This window comes from Anas platyrhynchos, chromosome 6 (genome assembly GCF_047663525.1).
Source record: "Anas platyrhynchos isolate ZD024472 breed Pekin duck chromosome 6, IASCAAS_PekinDuck_T2T, whole genome shotgun sequence".
NCBI lineage: Eukaryota > Metazoa > Chordata > Aves > Anseriformes > Anatidae > Anas > Anas platyrhynchos.
The window spans coordinates 31,775,662-31,803,345 of NC_092592.1; the positions used below are offsets into that span (position 1 = coordinate 31,775,662).

The 27,684-nt window shown below is 40.1% G+C and overlaps 1 protein-coding gene and 1 long non-coding RNA gene across 4 annotated transcripts in view; one reads left to right on the forward strand and one right to left on the reverse strand.

The window, feature by feature from the left end:
* LOC110351790 (uncharacterized) overlaps positions 1–6,179 on the reverse strand; it is a 32,426-nt gene extending 26,247 nt beyond the window's left edge. The window contains exon 1 of the long non-coding RNA XR_002399636.4: positions 5,471–6,179. This is a non-coding gene — a long non-coding RNA (uncharacterized lncRNA). The remainder of the gene's footprint in view (positions 1–5,470) is intronic.
* On the forward strand, positions 6,179–27,633 carry ACSL5 (acyl-CoA synthetase long chain family member 5). 3 transcript variants are annotated; one of them, XM_005014458.6, is made up of 23 exons: positions 6,179–6,314; positions 6,730–6,905; positions 12,402–12,470; positions 15,917–16,102; positions 16,682–16,790; positions 17,447–17,511; positions 17,588–17,689; positions 18,025–18,124; positions 19,330–19,508; positions 20,163–20,195; positions 20,399–20,450; positions 20,862–20,935; positions 21,386–21,463; positions 21,911–22,045; positions 22,529–22,663; positions 22,740–22,835; positions 23,381–23,453; positions 24,284–24,372; positions 24,452–24,568; positions 25,007–25,150; positions 25,668–25,769; positions 26,119–26,190; positions 26,646–27,633. In XM_005014458.6, exons 4-23 carry the CDS (start codon positions 15,947–15,949, stop codon positions 26,784–26,786), a joined length of 2,052 nt encoding a protein of 683 aa, XP_005014515.1. In that variant the 5' UTR covers positions 6,179–6,314; positions 6,730–6,905; positions 12,402–12,470; positions 15,917–15,946; the 3' UTR covers positions 26,787–27,633. The 3 variants fall into 3 exon arrangements, with proteins under 3 accessions (XP_005014515.1, XP_005014513.1, XP_005014514.1); XM_005014456.6 differs by lacking the exon at positions 12,402–12,470 and having other exon boundaries at positions 6,186–6,314; XM_005014457.6 differs by lacking the exons at positions 6,179–6,314; positions 6,730–6,905; positions 12,402–12,470 and adding an exon at positions 9,806–9,949.
* Positions 27,634–27,684: the final 51 nt, after the last annotated feature.

Consider the following 27,684-nt stretch of genomic DNA (forward strand, 5'->3'; position numbering starts at 1 on the left):
AAACTTAGAGGAAAATACGTTGTTATAATAATAGCAAAAGACTTAACAGTGGAAGAACGCCATTATTTTTTACTGAGGGAGAAAGTATTTGAGTATCATGCTCCAGGATGTGCACCACACTAATACGTGAGCTCAGAGGCAGAAGAAACATGTCAGAGGGGTAGAGCTCCCTGATAAAATCCTCCTGGTTCCTCAGGACAATGTTTTAGATACCACAAGTCAGGGCAGGTCAGATTTTACAGATAGTCACATATCGTTTATCACACTCTGGTTGGAAAGAAAGCAAGTGGGGAGACAGTATGTGGGATAACACTAACTGAGGGATGGGGCAAGTACCACTAGCTGTGATGTGTGACATCACCTCAGTGTTACTGTTCTTCATCTCTCCATCTGACAAATTGCATCATGTTTCATATGGGCATGGTACAAATTCTCTTCTTGAACAGAAAAGTCTGGCAGATAATCAGGGAGAATGAAGGCAATATTTATATATATTTTTTTCAACTATTTACCTTGGTTCTCCAGTGGGAACTGAATGAACACACATGGTCTGATAAATCAATGGACATTCTCCCCTACTCAGCTCTCCATCAGAGACAACATGTATTCGCATTTTAGGTAGAATGGTGTCTGGCTTAATTTGCTTTGAAAATGAATGCAACCAGAGCAGCCAAGGAAGTTCCAGATCCACCAGTAATCTAAGTATACACCTCCAGATACCAGCAAGAGGTCCAGGAGAAGCAGCGGATGGCACTCAGTGCCCTCTGTGTTGTGACCTGCCTGCAGAAAGGGGCTATCAATAGCTGCTGCAAACATCTACTGGATTTTTTTTTCCTACCCAAACCTTTTTATCTTTTTTTAAACTTTTAAACTTACAATGAAGAATTTACTGGTAGTCCAATACCACTGGTGACAAAGGTCATGAAACTACCAAGGTGAAATTGGCTGCTGTTCTTCTGTTTTTCTTACAGCTAAATGCATGTTATTTTCTCTTCTCTTGCATTCCACTTATTTGATACTTTCCTCCCCTTTCTTTTTTTATTTTTGTGCCTTTTTTAATTTATTTTTATTTTATTATTATTTTTTTTTAGTACTTCCTGTCTTTCATTGGACCTCAGGAGCAAATCCAACACAGATTGTTTGTAACTGAGTCTCATTTTAACATGGTTCACATGAAATAGCCCACATGGTCTAAAACAGAAGATGTAACCCAAATAATGTGTGATTTAGCTTGCTGTTAATAGACAGCTGAGGACAAACAAACAAAACAGGCATCTGGCCCAGTTATGGTCTGAAATCTTCTAAGTTAACAAGAAAAGTCTACTGCAGTGACTGCACTGTAAATACCATAGACATACATTAAACACGTTGCACACTCATACATCATACACTGATTAATCAGTTAGTCAAGGGCATTTACTTACCTCATTCCAAACCTTTACTAAACATGACCCAGGGGTTACAACTTAGCCACAGGAAGTAGTTGATTGCCTGAATTGAATATCACTGATTTTTTTTTTTCTTGATGTACTTCCCTGAAACACATTTTTTTTTCTTTCTAGCAAACTGCTTTTTCAAGATCAATAGCTTCAACTGGCGTAAAATTGAATTTGACTATTCTTTATCTGCACAACCCTGGAAAACCACACGTGCTATTGAAACCATCTCAGTGTCCCGAAATATCTGAACCTAATTTTAGGCATAAAAATACAAGTACTTTTATCAGTAATAAGGACTTTCAAAAAGAGAGGCTTATTAAAATTGAACTACACAGTTTAAAGAAATGGCTTGTTTTATGATTTTGCACTAGAAGGATTCAAAAGCCTTCTAAAATTTAGCTCCAATGACCTGTTTCAAGAGAGTTCTAAAGAAATATGTCCAATTACTTTGGAAATTAAAGGCCATGCCAGTACTCATCAGACAGTTTTAAATGCATGGATCTAATGAACTCCATTGAATTAAATCACAAAAACATCAGACACCTTATGCCATAACAAGCCACCTCTTGCACTTCTTATACCAAGCCTGGTCTTTAACTGGGACAAAACTAACTCAGTAAAATCTTGAGATGAAGCACAGAGAGAAAGAAAAGATTTTATAAAATTATAGACAATCTGCATTGTTCTAGTGACTATGCTTATGCAGAAGGTCTGCTGTATATGAAAGGTTGGATGTTAGAGACAACTCTGTACTGTTTTATAATGGCATCTTATCAACAGTGATAGAATTACCTCTAGATTAAAAGGAAGAAAAAACTTCTTTACTATAGAACTCCTAAATTAGATATGGACCTCCTCTGCATATCAGAACAAGAACTGAACTCCAAGGCTTATCCTTTGTGTTAAGCAAAGGTGAACAGAAGAGGTTCAAGGCACAACATATGAAAGACTGTAACAGGAATATTAGCAATTCCAATGTATTTATTCCTCTGCCATTAGTAGCAAGGTATCTTAAAAAAAAAATCATTGCTAGTTCTCTTGTTCAGCTAAATTAATCAAATAAAAAGATTTGATAAATCAAATCTTCATGCCTATCTATACTATAAATGGAAATTGTTTGATTCAACAAATTACAGCACTGCGATAACACCTACAAGCATTCCAAGTGGTCTTTAAACTTTCCTCATCTAAATATTACACGTCAGATATTGCTCCCTTTGAACATTAGCTCTTTTATTAGTCCATAGATCCAAAGTCTAAAGTCACAAGTCACTAAGACAGATTTGCTTCTCTCTCTCTCTTTTTTTTTCCTACTTCCAGTTTGAATGGTCAATAACCAAAGTCTCTGTTCAAAAATTGTCATGACTGGTTCTCCTGCCCACATTTTACCCTGGCAATAAGGGAGGTTAAATGCAGCAATTCTGGAGGGGGTAAGTGTTTAGGTAGAATAACAGAGCCAAAATATGAGAACTACTGAAAAATGAATTTAAAGCTTCAGCTCTTGGATTATATCTCAAGATTGAATTTGAAAGTCTAAAGAAGTTGATGCAGAGGCCAAGCTCTGCATGGACACAACAAACTTGGATTGAGCTTCAAAATGTCATCAGAGCCTCAGCTTTAGTAGGTGCTTCTCATTTTCATCAAGAGTTAAATACCATGAAATCTTCACTGATTGCTGCCAGCTGGATCTGAGCTCTTCCGTATCCACACTGTTTGCCCATTTTATGTTTGAGCAGCCTCCATTATATTATTAACCTTTAAAGAAAGAAAAGATCTGATAATTTGATCTGTCCACAGACTTTCATCACAGCCATACAGCTAGGCAGAACGTGTGCTAGATGGTCTCTGGAGTTAGCATGCAATACCCAGCATTTACTGCTTTTGAGATAGGAATAGCTTTACTTTGATGGAGAGAGAGCTGCAGAGACAGCTTCCTTTATTTTTCATCTATGATACTCATCAGATGGAATAAAAGTGATCAATACCAAATGGTTTTTGTGTCAGAGCTCAGAAGAACTAATCTTTTTTGGGGAAAATATCTAATCCTAAATAGACTAATGTAAAATTCTCAGCCTGCAAGTCAAGATATAAATCCAATGCTTCCAGCTCCTGCATAATGATTTGTGCCAATTCATACTTCTGCAGATTTCATTAACATCTACAGTTATCTTAAAAGTATGATGGGTCTGGCTTCAAACCCCTTGGAAGTTCTGGGGACATGCCATTGATTTTCAACAGGGAAAAGAAAAAAAAAAAAGAAAGTCAGATACTTCAATTTCATACAGCAGCAATACCAGAAAATAAAACAAGTGTGCAGCTCTCTTGGGCATCACAGAGTCCACAACACTGATAATATACAAACAGGAGCAGTCTCATTAACTCATCTAAACTGTTTAATTGAACAACCATCCCTTTTATTCAAAAGCATTAACCCAGTAAGAATGACATGAAATCCTGGCACCAAACTTTACTGCTGTCTCGGCCATTGTTTAGGCTGAAGGGTTAGAGCTTGTTTCATGTTTATCACTCGACAGCCTATTGCATATGAGTAGATTTCACAAGACCAATAAAGAAAAGGCTTCTTATATGTTACCCAGAAGAGTGATTAAACTCCAGCTTCAGGTGGTAATGACCTTTAACTCCACTCTATACAGCTTGGACTGGTTGCACAACCTCAGCAAGAATCACTTTTAATCAGCATTCAGGGATACCCCACGGTTATATGTTCACTGGCAGGCAAGTGAAACATGCCCACAAATCCCACTGTCAGTAACGAAGATGGAAGTGAGCGGGAAGACACACCCCATACAATTTCTTGTTCCCTTTTGGTGAATGCTCATCACTCAAGTGTCAAGTCTGTACAAAGGGTAAACGCTTAAATGGTTTGTGTGATATTTGAAAGAGGAGTTAATGTGACTAGTCTTACTTCACATAAGCACAAAAAGTGGATCTGATCAGAAAAAAGAAGTGAGTTTTCTATCACCTATGAAAACTAGCTAAAGAAAATCTGGATTACCACATGCTTAAAATCACACTAAATGCAGATGCTTCTGTCAAAAATTAATAATTCTGAGTATTTTATATCGTACCCTGCTCAGAGATTTCCAATTAAATTGGAATATCAGTTTTCAAGAAATTTAGAACCTGACACAATTCATATGATCCTAGCTAGTATACAGAGAGATTTTCATGTCGTTTGTCTTCTGTTTTCTCCAGAATTTAGTCTTGGGAGGAAAAAGTACCAACATTTTTGTGAACTGAAAGTTGAATGATTTATCCCAGTCTCCCGGAAAATAGCTTTTGTTAACTCTGACTAGCTTTCCCTTGAGCTCCTCCTTTTCAAAACTGGGACATAGGTGATGTTTCCACAACTGTATTGGTCTCTCTTATGTCACTGGTTGTGTGTTTTAGTTACTGAGATCACCGACTACGGCATCACTCATTCAGAAACAACAAGGAACACAGATAACATACACAGAAAGCCTACATAACAGAACATAACCCCATGGGTCTTCTGGGGCTTGTGAACCTGCTTTCTCACACTTGCTTTCAAAACAAACTGAAAAAAGGTTCACCACCCTTAACAGCTCAGCAAGACTTTTGCTCTAGAGCCCAACCTATGCGAATCAGAGATGAGACATTGACCACCCAGTCACTCAGGACTCCCAGCTCTCTCCTTAGAAGTAAACTAATCAATAGTCTTCACTCATCAGGAAGCAACTTCAGAGGTGAAAGGTATAAAACTTACACTAATTTGTTGTTCTAAAGAGGTAAAAAGCCATGTACTTTACACACCAGGGAGAAAGAGCGGAGAAGGAAATGCCATTAACATTTAACACATACAGTCAGCCTAGGTAATTTGCTTTGTCTCAAGTCTCCTTGCTACTCTTCCACTACATGTTTGAGATAACAATGTATCTGGAGCCAAATCCACAGCTGATGTCAATAGTTCTAGCTCCTCTGAGGCAGAGGCAACACCCACTTACAATTAAAAAAATAAATAAATAGTTGGGCAGGAATCTAGTGCATACCTCATAACAGCGTTAAATTGATGGCTTTGCTTCCCACATGCAACGTGCACCACAGACCAGAGACAAGAGATTTGCACAAAAAACAAACAAAGCAAACAAACTCTCTACACCAAGTGTAGAACTATCCCACTCATTCTTTCATCCTCCCCAAACTGATGCTTTCTAAAAACTTATAGGAGATTACAGATCAGAAGGTCTAGGATGATGATTACTGCTGCCACAGGTACTTCCAATTTTACTAATCTCTGCTGATATAGGCAGATTCCCCATCCCAATCAAGAATACTTAGGATCCTAAGTGGAAAGCATTAATATTGTAGAATTCAAATATTACTATATTCAAATATTATTGTAGAATTCAAATATTATTATTATTCAAATATATTCAAATATTTATCTAAAAACAGAAGTCAAATTACAGCACTAGTCAAACCCAGCCAGAATCAACAAAAGCTTCATGATTTTGACCAGTCCAAACAGTACAAAACATGCAGAAGAAACTGTCATTTTAGCTTTGTGTCTTGGATCCTGAGGAGCAAAGCTCTTCCAGAGATTACACCCACAACCTTCAAAAGTGAAGCGAAGTTGCTCCACCTCACAGCCAGGTCCCAATACATCACTGCACAGCTGAGCCCATTCTCAATCAGCACTGAGCACAGCAGCAGTTACTCCCACTCTATAGAAGGAGGGAGACAAAAGTAAATAAATCCCACTTAAAACAAGTTGGAGGAGGAGGTTTGGATGGAGTATGTTTTGTCAATTTGCAAATTGGATGGAGGAGGGTTTGTCTGTTCTTTCCAGTCCAATGAGCCTTTGCACACCTTCAAGGGCAAAGATGTATAATGGTAAGATAATCAATCCCCTACATATCCCAACTGCACTCAGAGCTCTTGCTGTAAAGAAACATGCTCCTTCATAGACCACTTCAGCTGCAAAGAAAACCTATTCCTCAGCAGCCAGACATGGCTAAGGACAGGCAAAATATGGGAATGTGTTTGTAAACTCTAAGTGCAATTAAGAGGTACCTCATCTCAGTGAAATGATGCCTATTTGGTGTTCCACGCACACTCAGAATAAATGGGAGCCCTGCTGAAAATCCTAGTGTGCAGCTTTCACAGGGCTGGGGTTCACTTTCACGGCGCGCTGCTCTCTTCTGAAGCTGTTGCGCAAGAGTTGTGTGTTTAACATTTCTAACCAGCCAAAATTGCTCTTTATATTTGATCAAGAATAATTTTTACCTTTGAACCTGTTGCAACGCAGGTTCAAGGGTTACCTGGGTGCAGTATCGCCTGTTTATTAAAGCCACACACCGATGATTCGGGGCTCAGTCCTGCCGCAGGAGCTGGGGAAGCACCAGCCCTCGAGCACCCACTTGGAGTTGTAAAGCAGAGAAGCAAGGCAGCTGTACTGGCCCCTCCACCCCGTGCGGACAGAAGGTAAGCAAATCCCTCCTGATGGAGCCAGGTTTTCCAAAGCACTAGGCTTCCTGCTCCTGCACAGGAGTACTGCAAAGGGGACAACAGCCCAAATTCGCTGTAATGTGCATGCTGGGTGCTGTTAAAGGTGATAACTGAGTAGTTGGCTGCTCAAGGAGAGGGTCTGAGCTCACAGAGGCATACAAAGAAATCACAGCCAGAGGAAGTGCCGGAGTGAGAGCAACCACCTCAACACTCCCTGTTGATATAGCCTGGCTGGAATGGGAAACCTGACTGCTGAAGCGTGGCTGAAGCCATTTTCTTATCAGCGTGCTGGTTTTGTCTGTTTAAAGATCCAGCGCACGGGGTGCTAGTGCCAGCTCCCATTCAGGTTCCTCGTGAAAACAGAACTCCAGAAAAAGTCATCGTTGGGTTCCCCAGCACCACAGGCAGGTTTTGAAATGTTGTCAGTAAAAAGGTGTTATAAACAGGATTGTTTACACTCACAAGTGTATTGGCTATGTTTAGTGCAATAGGAGCTTAATCCTTAACTAACACCACAGAAGCTGGCTGTAACAACCTTTTAGTAAATAAATAAATAAAAGCACAGTTTTCAGAGCTATAGAGATGGAGCTTTCTCCAAGCTCTTGCTTGTGCATAGGGCTGCAGCTGTAACTGAGGAAAGGACAGCAGAGAGAAAGGGTAACCAGAGACCAAGCTGCAAGTAAGCTGAAAAGATGTGTGCTCCATCATCCTGCTTGTGCTGCCTTCTCTGAGGAACCCACTTATGCTCTGAGAAGATCATTTATGTCCCTGTACGGTTTCTTTGTTTTACAAAAGCCAGAAGGATGTCCTCAAAAAAACATAGCAAGCCAATTAAGAATTATTAATTGTACAGCTTTCAGATAACAAAGAGGAATTGAAAACCCCTTCAGATAAAGTGAGCCCACACTTTCCACAGACTCACAAAACCTAGCTCCAAGTCTTGAAGTGACAACAGAGAGAACTATGCACTGAGCTAGTGCTTCTCCTTCACTTATTTACAACTGATTCTATTTGCTATAGGTAGATGGGATATTTGGGCATCTTTGGACGGCTATTGCTTGTGTTGTGCCATGACCTTTTTTTTCTTATGATAGCTCATCTTACTTCTCCTTTGGTGATAGTGACAATAGCAATCAATTTGAACTCTCTTTATACTATCTTTGCTCTGCTGATCTTAATTTACTAGTAGGTATGAAAGATGCAGTTATATATTTCATATACGTGTACAAAAAGAAACAAAGGTTAGGTTATTAATGACTCTGCTCTGCTTTATCTTTTGGCAAAGAATTACTAGCAACAAATAGATTTGTGCCTCCTTTAAAAAGCCAGGGTTTATTCAGATCATTTGAGGCACTATCAAAAATAATAAGCCTCAAAACTATCATATTATTTCTTATGTATACTGGGGAAAGAACATCAGCTCTATTTTAATTAAGAGTGTTAAGAAGTACAAATCATTAAGGAAAAGCTATCCTTCACAAGGCTTTTGTGAAGTTCTCTCACACCCTCAGCAAAAGTCAGGGCATCTGACTGAGACGTACAGCATTGCCACCCAACAACTGATCACAGACAGAGCAGATTCTCTACTTTTCCTCTTCCTCCCAAAAAAAATAACAGCCTGAGGTCAGATATCTGAAGGGAGAAATCCTCCGAGAAGAACTCCCAGAAGTTGTTAATGCAGCTGGCTGGGCTGGGAGCCTGTGTTTTCTTTTTCTTCTGTTTAAGAGGCATTGCCTTTCTCTAAGCATAATTGCACCATGATTGGCACTATTAGAGCTCAAAGTCACAACTTCACTTAAATGCCACAGGAGCAGCTCTGGGTAGGCAAAAGCAAAGGAGTTTTGTGCAGAACAAGCTATTTTTTTTTCATCTTCATACAAAGCTCATGACAAAATCAGTGATTTAACCCCCAGCTTCCCTACAGGTCTGCATTGTTAAATAATGCTGAAATTGCAGAGTAAGCTAGCTTTACTTCAAGACATAATAGCAATTAGTAGAGACTAAGTTTTAGCAAGCCAAGGTCCAGGACAGGTAGAACTCTTTATGCAAGTACAAGCTACGTAATTTCTTAGCTTTATTGTAGATTATTCTGGCTAGGTAAATTATTCTGAAGTCATACAGCACAGAAAAGCTTTCAGATGGGTAAACTGTTAAGTGGGAAAGTATTTCCAAGATCTGAGGTCAAGGCACAAAAGAAGAAATTTAAGTAAGGATACTGCCTTCCTACCCCTCAAAGCCTGCTGCAAAATTCCAGTTATATCAGGCAAGCAACATGGAGAAAAAGGGAAACAACAGTAGCCGTGAACTTTCACACGAAGGAACACAACTCTAGATAGAAAGAAAATTCCTGCTGTAGTAGGAAACTAAATTAAAGTTTGAATCATGACTCACTTTTACATTGTGCAAATAATTGTGCACATGTAAAATGACAGCACAGCAGAAAGCAGTTTAGAAGGAACAAGGCAGCTTTTAGGGGGGAAAAAAAAATCAGCAGAAACCATGATTCAGCCTACTGACAAGCATGTTAGAGCGGTAGATAAGAAATACTGTACCCCAACTATTTTGTTAGCACTAGAGGCTGCAAAGCTCTGCTCACCTTAATGTACAGCACAGCTATAGGAAGATAATCCCTGGTATTGAAAGTGCAGCTTTATACACAGAGGGAAAACAAGCAAATGGATTATAAATGGTAAATTACAAATAAAAATTCAAAAGATCTCGGAACACTTTTTATCTCCTTTTTCAGAAATGTTCAAACTTCAACCTCCTTGCTTCACCAAATAATAAAAAAGAAAAACTTCCTCTGTAGTTTTTTTTTTTCTAACCACTGAAGTTCCTCCCTTTCATAACCTCTGCTCCCGGCATGCTTTTCTGCTTGCTGATTTATTTAAACCGGGGAGAGGGAACTAGCTCTAGTTTTAACACGATTACTATCTAATTGGTTTTGGTTTGCTATTATGCTCATAAGGCTCCCTGTGTTTAAGGAAAAGAGGTTGGCTTCCTGCCTCATCTACAGCATGGTATGTGCTTTTGATTGCTGCTTCTCTTCTCTGTAGGCGCTTTTTGGACAAGTAATAAAGTTCCACTTTTGTTTTACTGCTAATGGCCCTGCTGATGGTTATTCACAGTGTACAGTTTTAGTACAAACCACGTGCATATGTAGTGCTTAGCTATGAGGTTCAAGATAACGCGGTTATCAGGAACCTGCTAGGAAAGCTCTGGTAGCATGCCATCAGATGCTAATCTTAAGCTTCGTTAAATTCAGATATATGCTTGCTCTTTGCTCTTGGTAATACGGCTGCTGTAATATGTTGTGATAAAAGACATCCATACTTAAAAGTTCTTAGTGCTGCCTTTCTTTATGTGGCTATGTAAGCTGCTAAATGAACATTTTCTAGTTTTCTGAGGGGCTCTCTATGGATTTCTAAGTTGAGCTCTAGTTTTAGCTGTTTCAGCTGTGCATGTTTATGTCTAATAATAATTTCCCATTAATGTAATGCTGACATGTGCATATCTTATGAGGTTATCGTCCTGTACTATCTAATAGAGGAAAGAAACAGTAGCAGGACTTGTTATACTATTTTTAAAATTCTTCAAAACTTCAAAGGGCTAGCTGTTCTGTTCTTCTGTGAGACCAATATACTTTCTGAATAGGTAGCTTTCAAGGAGAAAACCTGATATAAATTACCCCTGAAAGCTTGGCTTTAGCAGCCATCTGACAAAGCCTTAGCACTAAGCACTGTCATGGCGTCACTGTGCGCCTGATGGACGGGCAGTAATATAAGTGAAGTTCTTTATAAAAACGGTCTTTCTATTTTAGAGTACTGAGAGCTTGAGTTCAATAGAGGAAGACCCAGAAATAGTCTGTAACACCGAGTCTGAAACCACAAGTGCTGTACTTCCTGAAAGTAAGCTACTGAGGCCCTGTGCTTTCCCATGGCAGAGCGCTTCTCAGGCAAGATCAAAGGACACTTGAACTGTTTGGCCATAGCTCTTGTAAGAGGTACTCTGAAAGCAAAGTGCGTCTCAGGCTTAATGCAAGTTACTGTGGGTTTTGCTTCAGATATAAATCCGTCTGCCTCTAAACACGGTTCTGAGAAAAAGCCGTTGCAGCTAACTCTGGGATTTTACTTCTCTTTATATAACTGAGTCTGTGAAGTGAGCTGTCTTCAGAGCCCCAAATCTCCCAAGGCAACAGGTGATGTGGTTTGTGCATGGTGCAGCAGTTGCTGTTGGGATCTTGCACTTTAGCTTCCCTCTGAATGCTAAACCCTGCAGAACATCAGCTTTCCTTGCTGCAGCTGGAGGAAGATGGGACGTAATGCTTCTAAGCACACACCGGCACATGGCTCACATCTGCAGGAGACAGGCAAGAGCCACACTATGAGTAAGCAAATGCAAAGGGTGAGCTAGTGGTGGTTAGTTAACAAACTAGGGTAGAACCAGCTACACTGGGGCTGCTACTTACTCTTTCCACTCAGTCAGTATTTTGTTACTAATGCTGATAACAAGTTCTTGTGCTTGACTCAAAAGCATAATTAAACTGTTTCTTGGGCAGGTGTGAGACAAAGAATATAATCTTGGGAAAAAATCTCACAGTCAGTGCACGACCCTTGCCTCTGAAATGGTGCAAGTACAAGAGATTTGCTGTCTGTAAAGAACTGTTGTGAGATACATGCTAAGTTTCTTTCTTCAAGCCTTTGTGCTTGAAACCAGAGCTCAGTTACTTTCTGATGATCGCTGGCTTGTAGAGAATAGAGAACAACTCTCATTCATTTCTCTAGCTAATGAAGGAATCGTGCTGGAAATTATGGGGGGGTGGGAAGGGAAGGGAAGGGAAGGGAAGGGAAGGGAAGGGAAGGGAAGGGAAGGGAAGGGAAGGGAAGGGAAGGGAAGGGAAGGGAAGGGAAGGAGGTGTACAGTAGAAAGAGAACACGCAGTCCTGAACTTAAGGCTGTAACTGGAATCACTGTAATCTCTTTTGATAAAAAGGGGGTTGTTGGAAGAGAACCTAAGCCTTTGCACTCCTGATCCTGGTGCACCTTATCCCTGACCATTGATCAGGTCAGACAACCTAAGTACACTTTAACCATCTACCATCTTATTGCACAAGAGGACTAACAGAGGTGGTTTGAGACATCCTGTGCATTTTCCATCTTTCTGGTCACTGGGGGCTAAGTCCCTCAAAACCCTGGGGTTTTAAGCACTCCAGCCTTTCTGCATGCTTAAGAAAGCCCTTAGAGCTCGTTCACCCTACAGTCAGAAATGTCCTGGCACTGTTGCATGTTGTGCCAAGCTGAGTTTTCACTCAGCCCATATAGATCAACTGTCACATATGTAAAATGTACCAGATTTGTGGGTTAAACTCAGGTTGTGGTTACTCCATGGCACATATCGAGGGTGGAGTGCATGGACAAAGGGCTTATGACAAAAAAAGTTTCCTGTCCTCTCTGATGGCTCTTCTGTTTTCAGGGCAGCAGGATTAAGTGGTATTTGAAGGATGCCAGAGGTGGTTAATTAGCAGTGCCTTGGATTTCACAGGTATTTACAGTATAAACTCTAGGAATAGTAGACAACTGGCTTAGATCTGGAAGCTGAGATAAATTCAGTTGTGGTTTCTTCTCACAGCCTGAATAACACACCCTGTGTACTTTGACAGTAGGGGCTAAAGCCAACTAAGCAAACACAGTTGGAAAATAAAACCAAAACATTGTAATAAGTAAAGGGAATTTAAAATAGCCTTTCAGGTAAGAAAGGCATATTTTTCATGTAATGTAAACAAGATCTAGGTATTTGTACGTCTGACACACCAATAACTTCTGTGGGTTTAAAGGATGTCAGATTTTGCCTCTTGCATATACAGGCTTATTCGGTATTGTAAGTGGGCTAGAGATGATGGTTACTAGAAAAAACTAATTAGCAAGTGAACACATGATACTTCCCAGGTTTTGGACATTAGCTTGACGTAGGATGTTTCTTTAAACTTAAAATTGTTTTGGTTTGACTTGTAACTAGTCAAGAATAATTTTCAGTTATAGGAATGCTGGTTAGGTCACACTGGTTTAAGATTACTGCCTGCTTTCTCTTCTCTATGGAAGAGACTTGTGGAATCCATTCAACCTGAAGGCAAAAGCTTTACTGCATTCAGTCACCTTCAGGCTTCTCTCACACTTGATCAGGTGTTGTCCCTAGACTTCTCTGAGCTCTCTGCTCCGAGCATTTTTCAGAGCTCAATGGTCAGTTTGTGCCAAGGCATCTAGGAAGACCGCCTCACATGTGAGTCAATGAGGAGATGAGAATGCCATGACTGAAAGCTTTCAGTGCCTTACCTACTGCTGCCTGGAACATTTGGGGTTAGGAATCCTTACCACAGCAAGATTAGACAAGTGTCTTCTACTAATTTTCTGTCAAATAAGGCCATTTAACAGACAGTAGTTGTTTGTGACAACTGCACCAATCTGCCTGATTAGGATAATTAACACTGCTAATCAGTGTTAATCAGTTAATGAAAAGAACTTTGTGCTACAGATATGATTGACAGTTCTGCTTATTACCTCTAGCATGATATTCTAAAGGCAACCAATTCTTCCCGGTTTCTAGGAAATAGCCCTTAAACTGCCCTTAAACTGCTATTAAAATGAGCATGAGAACACAACTGAGCCATTAACACTGGTACAACTACGCAGGCATGTGGTCCCTTCAGCTGCCTGCAGATAGCTCCCTTCTCTTACTGCTCGCTGGGAGAACTTTACATCCAGAAAAGAGTCATCTGAAACACACTGCGTGAAAACTCCTTTTAACCCATTTGGGGATGGAAAAAGACTGCAGAAGCTGATTGCTATGAATGAAAATCCAGGGTAATTGGATATGAGTACTCTGGTATCCCTCTAAAAGGATGGGAGGATAGATGTGCTGAGCTCTAGATTTGTTATCTTGCCACAGGCTAAGCTTCCAAAATACAAACAGTTCAAATGTGGTTTGTTCTGCCACATGGATCTAGCAATGGGCTCTGAGTTAAAGCAAAAAAGTTTGTATATTAAACCCCTCTGCATATTGAACAGTGGAGATGCCCGTACCAAGCTGCTTCAGTTCTCGTACTATAACGTAAAAGCAAGTAGTTGACTTCCACCATAAATCAAATACTGTTCAGCCACCTACAGAAAGCTGTTTGCTTACTGCTGAAGTAAAGCTTAACAAGACCAAATGTATACATCATGAAGAGTATTAAATTCTTACTTTTCCAAATAAAGCAGTGATAGAACAGATTGCTGGGTGACTTTGACATGAATTCAAACTTCATCAGCAGACCTGGTTTAGGAGATTTTTTATTTTTTTTTCCCCCCCAGACTCAGTTGATAAAAGCCAAGTGAAGGGCATGGAGATGGGCAATATTCTGTACTGAGAAAAAATAGGTTTGTACTTCCTAGGCATGGTATGTCCAACGACCAGATTCATTCAATGTCACCATAAATCAGTAGCTCCTGCCGTTCTTGCTGTAGCAGAACTTTTTGGGGCAGTTCTCTCAATGCATGAGATCTAGGTCAGGGGTTTGGAGGGCACATTGTAACTCAAAATGAGTAGGTCTAGGGAGTTGATACTTGCCAGATACATGGGTGATGTGCTTTTGGCAGCTTGGACTTGACAAGCCTTCATGGTACCCGTTCTTATCCAGATGCTGAGCATCCAAAGCATGCCTTACTTTTCTCTCACCAGAGAACACATTAGGATTGCCAATTAACATAGCCACTGGAAACTGAGAAGTACAAACCCATAAACCTCATGTGGGTGATCTAACTGATCAGTCTGGATTCAGAGACCCAAATTCTGACTTTGGGACCTGGCTGAACTTACTGTGTGAAAACTACCTTCAACCTTCTCAAGTTATTCTAATTAAAGGGTACCTGGAGCCCATTGTTCCAGAATACTTGGTATTATTCTTATATAAGGAGTCAGTTAATTGCTAGCTGGCATATCTACTGATTGGGTCCCCTCAATTCTGCATGAAGGAATTTGAAAGGGTGTGGTTAATGACCTTGCCAAGTATGATGTGACATGTCCTGCGTACCTATTTAGATACTAGCAAAGATAAATTAGTGAGATCTGAGTTCATTTTGACCAAATACAGTCAGATCTGCTATATTTGCCTTGGCTATTCAATCTGAAAAATACCAGAGCATTTTGGAAATTAAAATACTTGCTCCTAAGAGAGGAGAAGGAGCTAGATGTCTCTTTGCATCTCTTGTGAGGAAATCCTGCATTCTCAGTTTTTGTTTCCCTGCCATTGCAGGAAGAGATTCTGCAACATGTAAGCAGCAAAATGGCTTCTGTATCTCCCAGCCAGACTTCTGTTGCACATGTTGACTTCCAGGGCACCATTTCTTTGTGCAAAAGTATCTTTAAGACTTTTGACTTGTACTGTATCTCATGCTGAGGACACTACCAGTATCAGAAGCACTTTCCTGACCCAGATTTCCAGTAGGAGCAGCTGATCATGAGAACATTGCTTCTCCTGCAGACTGTTAAAAGTTTATTATGTCTGTGTAAGCTTCAGCAATACCTCCTCCTGTTGGACAGCAATAACTGTCTTGAGGTGTTCTCTTCCACTGTTCACATCTCTGAACTATACATGTATGCATTACTATTATTTTTTATATATGTATATACTAAACTTGGGAAATTATATACTGGCAGATTTTTACTCTTGAATAGGAAAAAAAATGGCATCTGTTCCTTGCCTGATATCATTGGACTTGCTTTTTGTGGAGGTGGATGCAGAATAGATTAAGATTTATGGGGACAAGTGACTTCAGATCTCTTAAGAGGCTTAAAGCATTGCACAAGTATGCTTTATTATTGTACCAGGAGTCTTTAGGGGCAAACGGCTGAAACAATCTGTAGTATTGCTTAACAAACTACTTAAGTAACCCTGGCTTACAGGTAGTGAGTGCTTCTAACGTATACCTACTAAACCTCCTGTTTTGTTTCAGGTTCAACTCAGACTGCACTGATCCAGCACAATGATCTGGATACTTCAAGTCTTGTTCTCACCGCTCCCAACACCGGCATTGATAACTCTTATTGCATTTGGGGTTGTCATCTCCCTGTGGGTGATGAGCAGGCCCAAACCTGTTTTTCCTTCTGTTGACTTGAACAAGCAGTCGATAGGAATTGAGGTAATGTTTATTCTGCATGTAGGGATGGAGCATTTTGAGATTTTGCTCTGAATACCAATTCATTTTGACTCTGGGCATCTGTGGGAACTCTCCTGTCTGAGATACAAAACCTGCTGTACAGCTCAGCAGTATTGTGGGAAGGGAAGTGTTAATACGCCAAGAGTAAGAAACTGCAACTCTTGCCAACAGGGTGAGGTGTGCTTCTTAACCTTGGCTGTCACTGAATATTTTTTTTATTTTTTTTTTATTTTTTTTTACATACTATAAATGATTTGCAACTGTTTTGAGGCTGATGGCATACTGAGATGAAGGATTTCATGTAACTATGTAAGTGGTAGCGCTTGATCTTGGTCAGGGTCTCTCTAATAACGTGCATTTGAATATTAGTCTAGGCCTTATAGAAAATTCCTCTGCATGTGACTAGTGACTGAATAGATCAAAACCAAGAAGGAAAATGAGACTTCCCTGACAACTCAATTGTATTTAAATGCTTTAAAGGGGATTGCAGGCAGACTGGATGAGGAACAAATGGCATTGTATCTGTTCTATACTGATTTCATAACTGTGCTCTGTTCCTAGGGAGGAGCCAGAAGAGCTGCAATCTTGACAGATAATAACCTGATTTCTTATTACTTTGAAGATGCTAAAACCTTGTATGAAGTTTTCCAGAGAGGACTGCATGCTTCTGGTAAGCTTTGCAGCTGCCAGTTAGTACTCACACATCACAAGGAAAAAAAAAGTGGTTCCAAGCTTTTTTTGCATTGTTTTTCATCTGTAGTAACAGTTAAGGTTTCCTAGACTTCTGTGGGGTGGAGTGACAAGTGACCATGTTTCCCCTCCCTCGATTTGGAAGCAGTAGCAGGTGGCAGATTGGGTAAGGGCAAACATTGGGAGCTTAAGGTGGCAGAGCCCTGTGAAGACTTAGCAATAACAAGTGTGGTTTGGGGGGAGAAAGGGTGTGTGCAAATAAACCTCTCTGTTTTGTCCTCTGAAGTGGGTGAGTTTTTTTCAGTGTAAGATTACTGCTTGCTCATAAGAATGAGTCTGTCTGTATGACTTCAAGGGTCCCAGGCATGAATATGTGATAGATTACAAACTATTTCAAACTCAGCTGAGTTGTGAAATGGGGAAAATATCACCAGATCCTGGAAGTATTGCTTATAAAGATGAAGCCATCAGTCTTACAATCCTTGTTTGTGCAACGTACTTAACCGTGGACACTGCACATGCTTCACACAGTTAGGTAGATGTCTGAAAATACTTCCCACTTACCAGTGTTGCATTGAAGTGTGATGCAGCTTCAGTACTGAGCTTTACAGCTGCTTTTCTGAACTCTTCCATTAGGAAATGGCAACTGTTTAGGCTACAGAAAACCCAACCAACCTTATCAGTGGCTGACGTACAAGCAGGTGAGTGTTGTACATCGTGGATGACATAATTTGGGATGCTGTTTTGTAGCACTAAAACGGGGAAACTTTCTTACAGGTTTTGGACAGAGCTGAATACTTGGGATCAGGACTCCTGCAGAAAGGATGTACACCATCATCAGACCAATTCATTGGCATTTTTGCTCAGAATAGGCCAGAGGTAAGCAACAAATTGAATGTTATTTCCCAGAATATTCTGACATCTTGAGAAGAGGGTCTGTTCAGCTTGCTATTTAAATAGTTTGAGGCCACATGAGGAGCAACCACAACTGGCTTTTACCCCCGTATTTCCCTTATTACTGACTGGGCACATACTATGCTGGGCATGTAACGCAATCTATAACTATCTTGAACCCTTGATACTGTAAGAACCTCATAGACATGCTCCTTACACAAACACCGCTACTAATGTGTGCATGAGCTAGTCAAGCTGTATGAAGTCACTAGGTAATCCTGTCTTGTGAGCTGCTATTTAGCTCTGTTTTCTCTTTTCAGTGGATAATTTCAGAGTATGCCTGCTACACTTACTCAATGGTTGCTGTTCCACTCTATGACACTCTGGGGCCAGAAGCTATTGTATATATTGTCAACAAAGGTAAATATTGACTTCAACTACTTCATAATAATGATTTCTCTAAGAAGCTTTATTTTGAGAAGGTTAAAGTGCAAAGGAATTTGATTTAAAAAAAAAAAAATAGAGTAGCTTTACCCTATAATTTTATAGACACTGCTTCTGTAAAGCTGCTTTGCAGGGTATGAGATTCAATGCTTAGAAGAAGGCAGTGGGTTTTGTATGTCTTCTGGTGTCTTGGGTGCAAGTCCACTGACAACCTGCTAGATTCTGTGGACCATGCTGCAATCAGAGGGGTCAACAACTGCTAGCTGTTTGAGGTTTGGCAATCTTGAACTCCCACACTGTTTGCCAAACAGACAATGCAGACAGATTTGCATGCAAATTAAGACTAGATGTGTGTCTCTGATTTAAAAAGTTCTAGGAGGCAAAGAGCAGAGGAGGGGAGGAGTAGAGATAAGCCCAAATCTGTTTAGTTCTACAGAATTAACAGCTAGCATGCCACCATGAAAGAAACTGGAGAGGGAGCTTGAATGCATCTTCAAAATTTCTTTCCTTAGTCTGGGGGTGATTGAGGGCAAACAGGAAATAAAAATCAATTGCTGTCACAACTATCTAGGATCCAACCTATAAACAGGATTTGTCAAGTAAATCACTTCAACGATCATGGTGGTGAATCTTGCCAACAGGCCTTGCCATAGTACTACACAGCTGTGACTTATAAGGTTAATGGGGAACCAGCATGTTCAGACAAATCCAATTCCTCTGCTGTCTTACTGGTAAATGATTTTGTAATTGCATAAAACTTTCTTGCGCATCCAGGGAAGTAGAGGCATTAACTCAAATTTTAGCTACCTCTTTCAAACAGGTCTAAAATTCCTTAGATCTAAGGAAAGTAGTCAAATTTGAACAATCAGTGCATGTTTATGGCAATACCAAAAGAATAAATACTTGTCTTGCCTATGACTGAAGATATTTGTCTTTGATTCCTCAGTGTAAAGGCTTCACATTAGGTAAAACTGAGATTCTAGCTATAAAGTGAGTTGTCCCTAGTAGGAAAGAACTTTCTTAGCACTGTCAAGCCAGCCAGTGAATCCATGTGAACTAAATGCAAATGGCTTTGGAACATAACCAATATTACATTCTAAGTATACATTCTCCTGAGTTATCACTCAGTAGTGTCTCATGTCCTCAGAACAGACTTGTGAAATGTAATTTCTTTTCTGTAGCTGATATAAGCGTAGTGATTTGTGACAAGCCGGAGAAAGCACAGATCTTACTTAAAAACTGTGAGCATGGAAAGACCCCATGTTTGAAGACTATAATTCTTATGGATCTCTTCGATAAAGAGCTCAATGACAGAGCAGCAAAAGTGGGAGTTGAAATTCTAGCACTACAGGAGGTTGAGGTAGGTGACTAAAGACTTCTTATCTTGCAGAGAAATACCTTGCTAAATAGGCAACAATGACACTACAATGTAAGAATCATCCAGTTGTCATGCCTGTATCAGAGATCTTAATGATCAGTCATTTTGAAACTTGATATATTTAAACAAGTAGACTTGCAGAGGTCAAACCATTGACTAATGTTGTGCTCATATGCTGTGGATACTCTACGCATTAACCTGAAGATTTCCTTAGCATATCTCATGGTACAGTTGTAACAGGATTTATCAGGCTTCTAAGCTGCCAGTTGATTCTAATTAAAACTCTAAGTGAAAATTACTGGCTGTTTTGACATCCCAATACTTGGGTTAATTTCCAGATCTGAGGTGTAAATGTGGAGTGTAAGAGAGGTGGCCTATTTTAAATGAAATGAACTACCTCCATTTAGGACTTCCAAATTCCTTGAGCAGCTCTACTCACTTTCCACACATTCATGATTTTCACAGTCTCAGGAGTCATTTTTTCCAAGTTATAGGTACTAAATGCATGAAGACCAACTTCTCTCACTGAATGAGATAATTTTTATAACATTGCATTTGAAATCCAATTACCTATTCATTTGCTATTGCTGCACTTCTTTCTGTTGCAATTGTTAAGCTGTATTTTCTCTAATACAGGAGCTGGGAAGAAACAACATCAGAAAACCAAATGTAAGTATCTCTGTGGAATAGTTCTAAACTTGTGAAACTAGTCTTTGAAAAGACCTCTTGACATGCTGCTAGGAAAGGAAGCTGACAGGATTTTTTTGTAGATTTTGTCTTGATGTTTCCAAACAACTCCTAGTTCTAGTAGATACTGATAACTAACATAATAATCCTTACACTGTTGACCTAATGTGGCTTTTTCCCTCTAGCCTCCTAAGCCTGAAGATCTTTGCATTGTGTGTTTTACTAGTGGTACAACAGGTAAGAGAATGCATGTTGTTGCTTCCATATTAAAACAATCGCTGTACTAAAAACACTAACTTTCCAGTGCAAAAAAGGGAAATACAAACAACGTATAAGATTAAGTTAGAGCCATGTCAAGCCACTACTGAGGACACTTAGTATGTTGGGACATTGTCAGTAAAAGTCAAGTACACAAAGACAAAGGTTCTTAGAGGGGAGACTAACCAAATATATGCTGTCCTACTTTGAAAAATCCAGGGTCTTAGAGCCATAGCTGAAAGTGCTCAAGATGAGATGTATTTGTGAGATAATGCAAGCTATGGCTGAGCCTAATACCAAGGCAGCTCAAAGTGACTGAGCCAAAGAAGACATGAGCAACTGACTGCAGCAGCAGTCACTCACAGCTGACTTTGTCTGATCTCTCCAAAGGTAACCCTAAAGGAGCCATGCTGACGCATGAGAATGTTGTTGCAAATGCCGCTGCCTTCCTTAAAAGCATAGAGGTAAGCTACTGTTAACGATGGTCTCTAGGCTATGTGGCTGAGTGGTGAAAATTGCTTTACTGTGGGCGTCTTCTGCAAACCATTCGTTCCCTGTAGGCACTTTCCTAAGTGCCTTTGTTTCCATGGGAGAATTGTATGTTAAATAACTTGGTTTGACCTTGAACAAGAACTAATTAGACGTTACTCTAGAATGAGTAAGACCTACATGCCAAGAGTACTGAACTACCATATTTCAAGCTTTGCTGAAACACAAAACTAACCCTGATCTAGTGTCCTGTCACAAACTTGACTGAATCAGTTACAGCAGTAAGTTTTGCAGAGATGGTAGATGAGCCTAAGTTGCCTCAGTCTCTCTAAAAGCATATATTTTAATGTGCTCAAATTGATCCAAACTTACTTTCTACTCAAGCAGGTGTAGGGAGTGCTGACATTTGTTTCTTTCTCCTGTAGAACACAGTTGAATGTATGCCTTCAGATATCAGCATATCCTATCTCCCCTTGGCTCACATGTTTGAGAGAGTTGTACAGGTAAGTAGACTGTGTGCATGCTACTAAGCTTCTGTAGAAGACATAGGATGTATAAACTAATTGACAGTAACACCTGGTAGGAGTCATTCCTAAATGGCTAAGCCCACCTACCTACGGTAAACCTTTAAACAGACTAAATAACACCTAGTTACTTCTCCAAGATATGGCTACTAACTTCCTGTAAGGAAGCTTTGTTCTTCAGTCCAGCTTCACTGAGTCTGTGACACCAATCTGAAAAGCTGCAGGCCAAATTAGCGGCAGCAAGCCATTAGCCATCTATAAATCAAATTACAGCAAAAACTGCTGGTTTTCTGTATTTCCTCAAAGTCTATTTACATATGAACAACACTACTATTGAGTATTGGAAATCATGTTGCTTTCCATGTAAAATTATTATGGCTAACAAAGCTATGCATTATCTTTGACTGATGTTTGGTTGATTTTTAGACTGTGATCTACAGCTGTGGAGCAAAAGTAGGCTTCTTCCAAGGAGACATCAAATTGCTGACAGATGACATGAAAACCTTGAAGCCAACACTATTTCCAGTTGTACCAAGACTACTCAATAGAATATATGACAAGGTACGTGAGCAATCTTTAGTTAAATTGTCTTAACATTCATGTATCCAAGCAAGTATGCACATTCGAATTGAAGTTGAATACATCATAGTATCATCACTACATTAATTATTCCTTATCAGAAGGAATTTTTTAAAATCCTTTTCCAGGAGATGGAAAGATCTCTGAGACCTGGACTACAAGAGCAGCTTATGCAGTCATGGCTGAGATAGATCTGTTGCTGTTCTGAGGCAAAGATCTTGTTTACTTTCAGAATGAAAATCAAGCAAGTGCAAAGCTAGAAGGATCACTAGCCCTCAGAGTTGTAGCTGAAGTATGACTGCAGCAGCACAACTTAGTATTTCCCCTTGGTTCGTCTCCTAGATCATGGCAATAGTGAAGACAAATACTAGAACAACAAAGTAATGCATGGTGCCTCCTAATAAAGCAAGAACTGGAGGTACAGATATGAGTTGAAACCTGAGAGTCTGATACTTTTCCTTACAGATACAAAGTGGTGCAAATACCCCAGTGAAAAAAATACTGTTAAATATTGGTATGACTCTGAAGACGGCTGAAGTAAAACAAGGCATAACAAGAAATGACAGCATTTTGGATCGGATAATCTTCAAAAAAGTTCAGGTAAGCTCTTACAAGTGTAAGTAACCCTAGCAATGTAACGCTGAGTTTGATCTGATGGCTTCTAATTCACTTGTAGGAGACCATGGGTGGAAGAGTGCGTATAATGGTAACGGGTGCAGCCCCTATATCTCCTTCTGTCCTGACATTTCTCAGAGCAGCATTGGGCTGTCAGGTAAGCTGATTCTTTTGCCTGAATGCCTATTTGATGGTCACTTGCGTGTAATCAGTGATGCAGCTCTGGTCTAGCTCAGCTTGTTCCTGGAGGCACCGCTGCCAGGGTCTTCAGTATTTACAGGCAGCTTGATGAGGATTAACAGCAACAGAACAAAATTTTGCAGAGCTAACTGACATCAAACTACAGTACTGCAAAACCTCCTGTATGCTCTGGGAGGAGGAATAGAGCAGCAGAAATATGCAGCAACCGCAGCAAGTCAGGCAGCTGCCTCTGAGTTTTGTGGCTTATCTTGACAGTCAGTAAGCTCCTACTGTGGTACATCTGAGAACAGAGCGCGGAGAATGAGGTAACCAGAGCAAGGTTTAGATAGCTGAACTTGAACAACATCCAGTCACATCAGTAAGACCAGGAAATCTGAAGTAGGATAATACTGTCTTGGTTTCCTCCTTAAGAGGAGATTTGTGCACGGGCATAGTTGAAACTGTGAGGTCTTTTACACCAAGGGTTCGGTTTTCAAAAGATGTTTATGCTTTCTCACATAGATCTTTGAAGCGTATGGCCAGACAGAATGTTCAGCTGGATGCACGTTCTCAATGCCTGGAGACTGGACAACAGGTGTGGTAGCTGAGACTTGGAAACTCTTGCACAACTGTCAATAGAAAGTGGCACTCAAGCTATTAGCTAAATGATAGACAAATTCTGAGTGCTTAACCTCAAAGTGATTCTTGGCAGCATGTCACCTGTATGGTTAACAGGATACCAGAATATTCAGCTCAAATAGATGAGCATCTCTTGTGTAAAGTGCCCTAGCTCCTAGCTCAGCCTATATCCTGCCCCACTGTGCAGGAGTGTCTGTACAGAACTGAGCAAACTGACAAGAACTTCCCAAATGGCTTTAAGAAAACTAGTTTTAGCCCACAAATCATGTTTACCTCAAAGAATTGATTATAATGCCAGATAGGAGTACTTTCCTGAAGGGCAACACTAACTTGGAGTTTTAAGTTTCATCTTAGAAGGGTTGTTTTTAATATTCAGCATTCTAAATTCGCGCTTAGGTCACCATCCTTCTGCACCATAACTGCAGATCATAATGAGGATGAAATGCAAATAAACACCAGGGTTAGTGGGGGAGTTCTGTGGAGGCAAGTGTGGCATGTGTTTTGTGCGATTCATTAGACCAATAAATGGCTCTAAACATTGAGACTTCACTGCTACTTATCCTGCATTAAGTGTCTGAAAATGGATTTATAATAAATATTCTTGAACTTCTGGTATCAGACCCCTTTAAACAGTACTGTTTCTTACTAAAGTAGTGAATAGACCCATTAGGTATCTACTATCACTAAAGTCATATGTAGGAGGACCTAGTCTTTCTAGTTACATATCAAATAGGTCCAACTCCTAGCAGAATCCATGAGTCATGACTCCTTGTGTTTTCTCTTCAGGCCATGTTGGACCCCCTCTGGCTTGCAACATCATAAAATTAGATGATGTGGAAGAAATGAACTACTACTCTTCCAATAATGAAGGCGAGGTAGGTACCATCTCCTGTGTGTATCAGGAAATACTGAAACATGGGGCTTGTGACTAACAATATTCTGTGCTTGCTGTAGGTCTGCATTAAAGGACCAAACGTGTTCAAGGGTTATCTGAAAGACCCTGAGAAGACAGCAGAAGCAATTGACAAAGATGGCTGGCTTCATACTGGAGATATAGGGAAATGGATGCCAGTAAGTAATTGCTTAATACAAACCATCCCTTGGATGTGAATTTTCAGCACACTGCAAAGCTGCAGAAAATTCTAGGATAGAAGCTTTACAAAATAGTTTGTTAAATTGTTCACCATGTCACTCCAGGCAAAGCTCCAAAGGCCAGTCAGGTTATAAGATCGTGCATAGCGCCTGCTAAGCGAGTAGTTAATATGCATCTTCTACAACAAAGAATGAAGTCTATTATTTTTGTCACAGAACACAGGAACTGTCTAATCATGTCTGCAGCTATTGGAGAAATTGGATAAAGTGCCCTTTTATTCTGTAGAGAGCAAAAACCAGTTCCAGACTATCATGTGCCTTTCATTTAGAAAAAAAAAAAAGCAAAACATTATATTCTGCTGCCTATAGAAGGGAGACAGGCAGTTGAAACTAATGGCATCCACCTTTAACTTGTAGAATGGAACACTGAAGATCATTGACAGGAAGAAGAATATATTTAAACTTGCACAAGGAGAATACATTGCTCCAGAGAAGATTGAAAATGTCTATGTTAGAAGTGCTCCTGTAGCCCAAGTCTTTGTACATGGAGAAAGTTTGAGGGTAAGTGATATTACGAGTGAGCATCCTGCAAGATTCCTCCCACAATGAGTTCTGAAATATCAGGGCACAGACTTTAATATATACTACAGCACTTGAACAAGATCTGTTCTCAAGGGCATGACGTTTATAGGCATATCCTCTCTACAGCCTTCCTTCTTGATACCAAGATCTCGTTTTCTTTGGTGTCAAGTCGGAAGCTGGGTAAAGGTTAATAATGTACTTGTATGGAGTTAGTATGTCAGGTGAGCAGTGTCTCCACTGCTTTGCCATAAAGGTGTCAGTTGCCGAAGTGGTTAGCATATAAAAGACATACTGCATGAGCACTTGGACTGCTGCTGTCAGAACTCAGATAAGGGGTTTCAAAGTCCATGTAGCTGCTTTCCAAATTCTGCAGATTGGGATGTAGATGGGGCTTAGTACAGAGATATTCTTGACTATCAAGTTCTCATGTAGACAATCTAAGTAACTCCAAATGCTTTGTCTTGGTATAAACGTAACTCCTCCTACTTGTTTTCAGTCTTGTCTAATAGGTATAGTGGTTCCTGATCATGAGACACTTCCAGAGTTTGCAGCAAAACTGGGAATAAAGGGTTCCTATGAAGATATCTGCAAAAATTCAGTGAGTTTTCTTACCTTCTTAGTAGGTTATAGGTAGATTTTTAATTCTGAAGTCCAATCTTGCATCGCTTTGACTTCATTTTTTACCCATCTTTTTGTAAATTAAACCAGCTTAATATGGGGTGACTTTCAATGACTATCACTGTTTCTTTTCCAATGAGAAGAAAGGCATGACCTTGTAGTGGTCATGTCACCAGATGTCACCGTGTTTCTTAACATGAGAAATGTTGATTGCTAAAATATATATATATTCTTGCCATCTTAGTTCTCACTGACTGGGTACTGGTTGTGGTCCTGAGCCAATTACAAAATGGCAGCTTTACCCACACTGCTTCTGCTCTCTCTTCTAGGCAGTGAAGAAAGCTATTTTAGAAGATATGGTTAGACTGGGGAAAGAGGCTGGTCTGAAATCCTTTGAACAAGTGAGTACTTCCAAATCCTGCTTGTCACAAGTACCTGTATTGGTAATACAATGGGTGGGAAGTCTGTATTCCTGCTGTTACTGACTGCCAGGACAGGGACCTTAAGACATCTGACCAAAGTCAGATGCCCAGGAAAACTGATTGCAGTAGGCAGGGAAGCATTACCTGGTTACCTGTCTTTTGACCAAGAGGCAGGTAGATGTACAGGGCAACCATTGCAATTGCTATGAAATGGAGCGGAGGTTTCCCATAGGCTGCAGGACCTGAACTGTAGTTCCAGCTCATCCTCTTTCTTCTAGTCAAAAGGAGTTTGACTTGCACCAGAGAAGCAGTTTAGTTAGTAGAGACTACTGAATTAGTAGAGACTGAGCACTAAGCTCAAGGCAGCTGGGGAGAACTGTTGTTTGCCCTCTAAGTAATTCTGTGTCATGTGCTAAATTATTTTCTTTTAATAGGTTAAAGACCTTTACATCCACCCTGAGCTGTTCTCTGTAGAAAATGGACTCTTGACACCAACACTGAAGGCAAAGAGAGCAGAACTTGTTAAACTCTTCCAGAAGCAGATTGAGGACCTCTATTCAAATATGCAGGAATAAGTGGCTAATTTAAAGTAAACTGAACGGAGTATCCAAACAAATCTGTAACACTACTTGACTTATGGAGAACACAAGCATGAGTGGAGGGGAGCAAGGAGAACTTAAATGTATTTGTTTCTGGCATCCTGGGAAAAAGGACTTTCAGATGAAGATGGCTACTCTATGACTGGTGACTGGCAGTGTAGAATCTCACGGGACTGTGCATCAGATGTCTAGACAAAGCCAGAACTTCCCTCTTCCTTAGGCTGTGAATGAAGCACACAAACACTGAAGAGCCCCAACCTTTTCCAAGTATGCACTTCCTACTGTTGTTAAAAGCAAATATAATTTTCTTGCTCCAAGTATGAACTCCATTCTGAACTTGTGGCTTGATCTGCAATCAGACTGAACTTTCATGCCGTTGTGTTGTATGTTTGGGGGCGAGGTAGTTCAAAGACAAAGTGCGGGAAGATAACACTTCAGTTTCCACTCAGGATGATATAATCTTCTCAACACACTTGTCTCAGTTTAAACTGTCACAATATAAGTAGGGGCTTAACATCTGTTCAGCAACTACAAAATGAACTTCCTGCTCCTAGCCTTGGACTGCATACTATATGTTGTTTTTAATGAAAGTGTGATTAGTTGGGCATAAACTGGTTTATGAAATGCATGTGTGTAAAGCAAACATGTTTCAAGCTTTACTATGGGAGGCACTGGATCATTTGTTTGTTTGTTTTGCACATGTTCTCAAATGCAATGGCAATTATAAAGCCAATACACTTATGAACTTATGAGCCTAGTAACTCAAACTCTTAAGTGTCCTTCTTAAGGATATAAAATGCAATAAATTGTGACTACAAACTCAGACCAAAGCCTGTTTTTCTTTCTCTGCAGCAACCAGACATCCACCTGCAGG

What these genes read in the sequence shown, in the direction of transcription:
- ACSL5 (XM_005014458.6), top strand. Translation starts at nt 15,947, where the DNA reads ATGATCTGGATACTTCAAGTCTTGTTCTCACCGCTCCCAACACCGGCA. An exon ending in CCTTCCTTAAAAGCATAGAG is followed by an intron (nt 20,936 to 21,385) that starts GTAAGCTACTGT and finishes TTTCTCCTGTAG; the next exon opens with AACACAGTTGAATGTATGCC. An exon ending in ATATAGGGAAATGGATGCCA is followed by an intron (nt 24,569 to 25,006) that starts GTAAGTAATTGC and finishes TTTAACTTGTAG; the next exon opens with AATGGAACACTGAAGATCAT.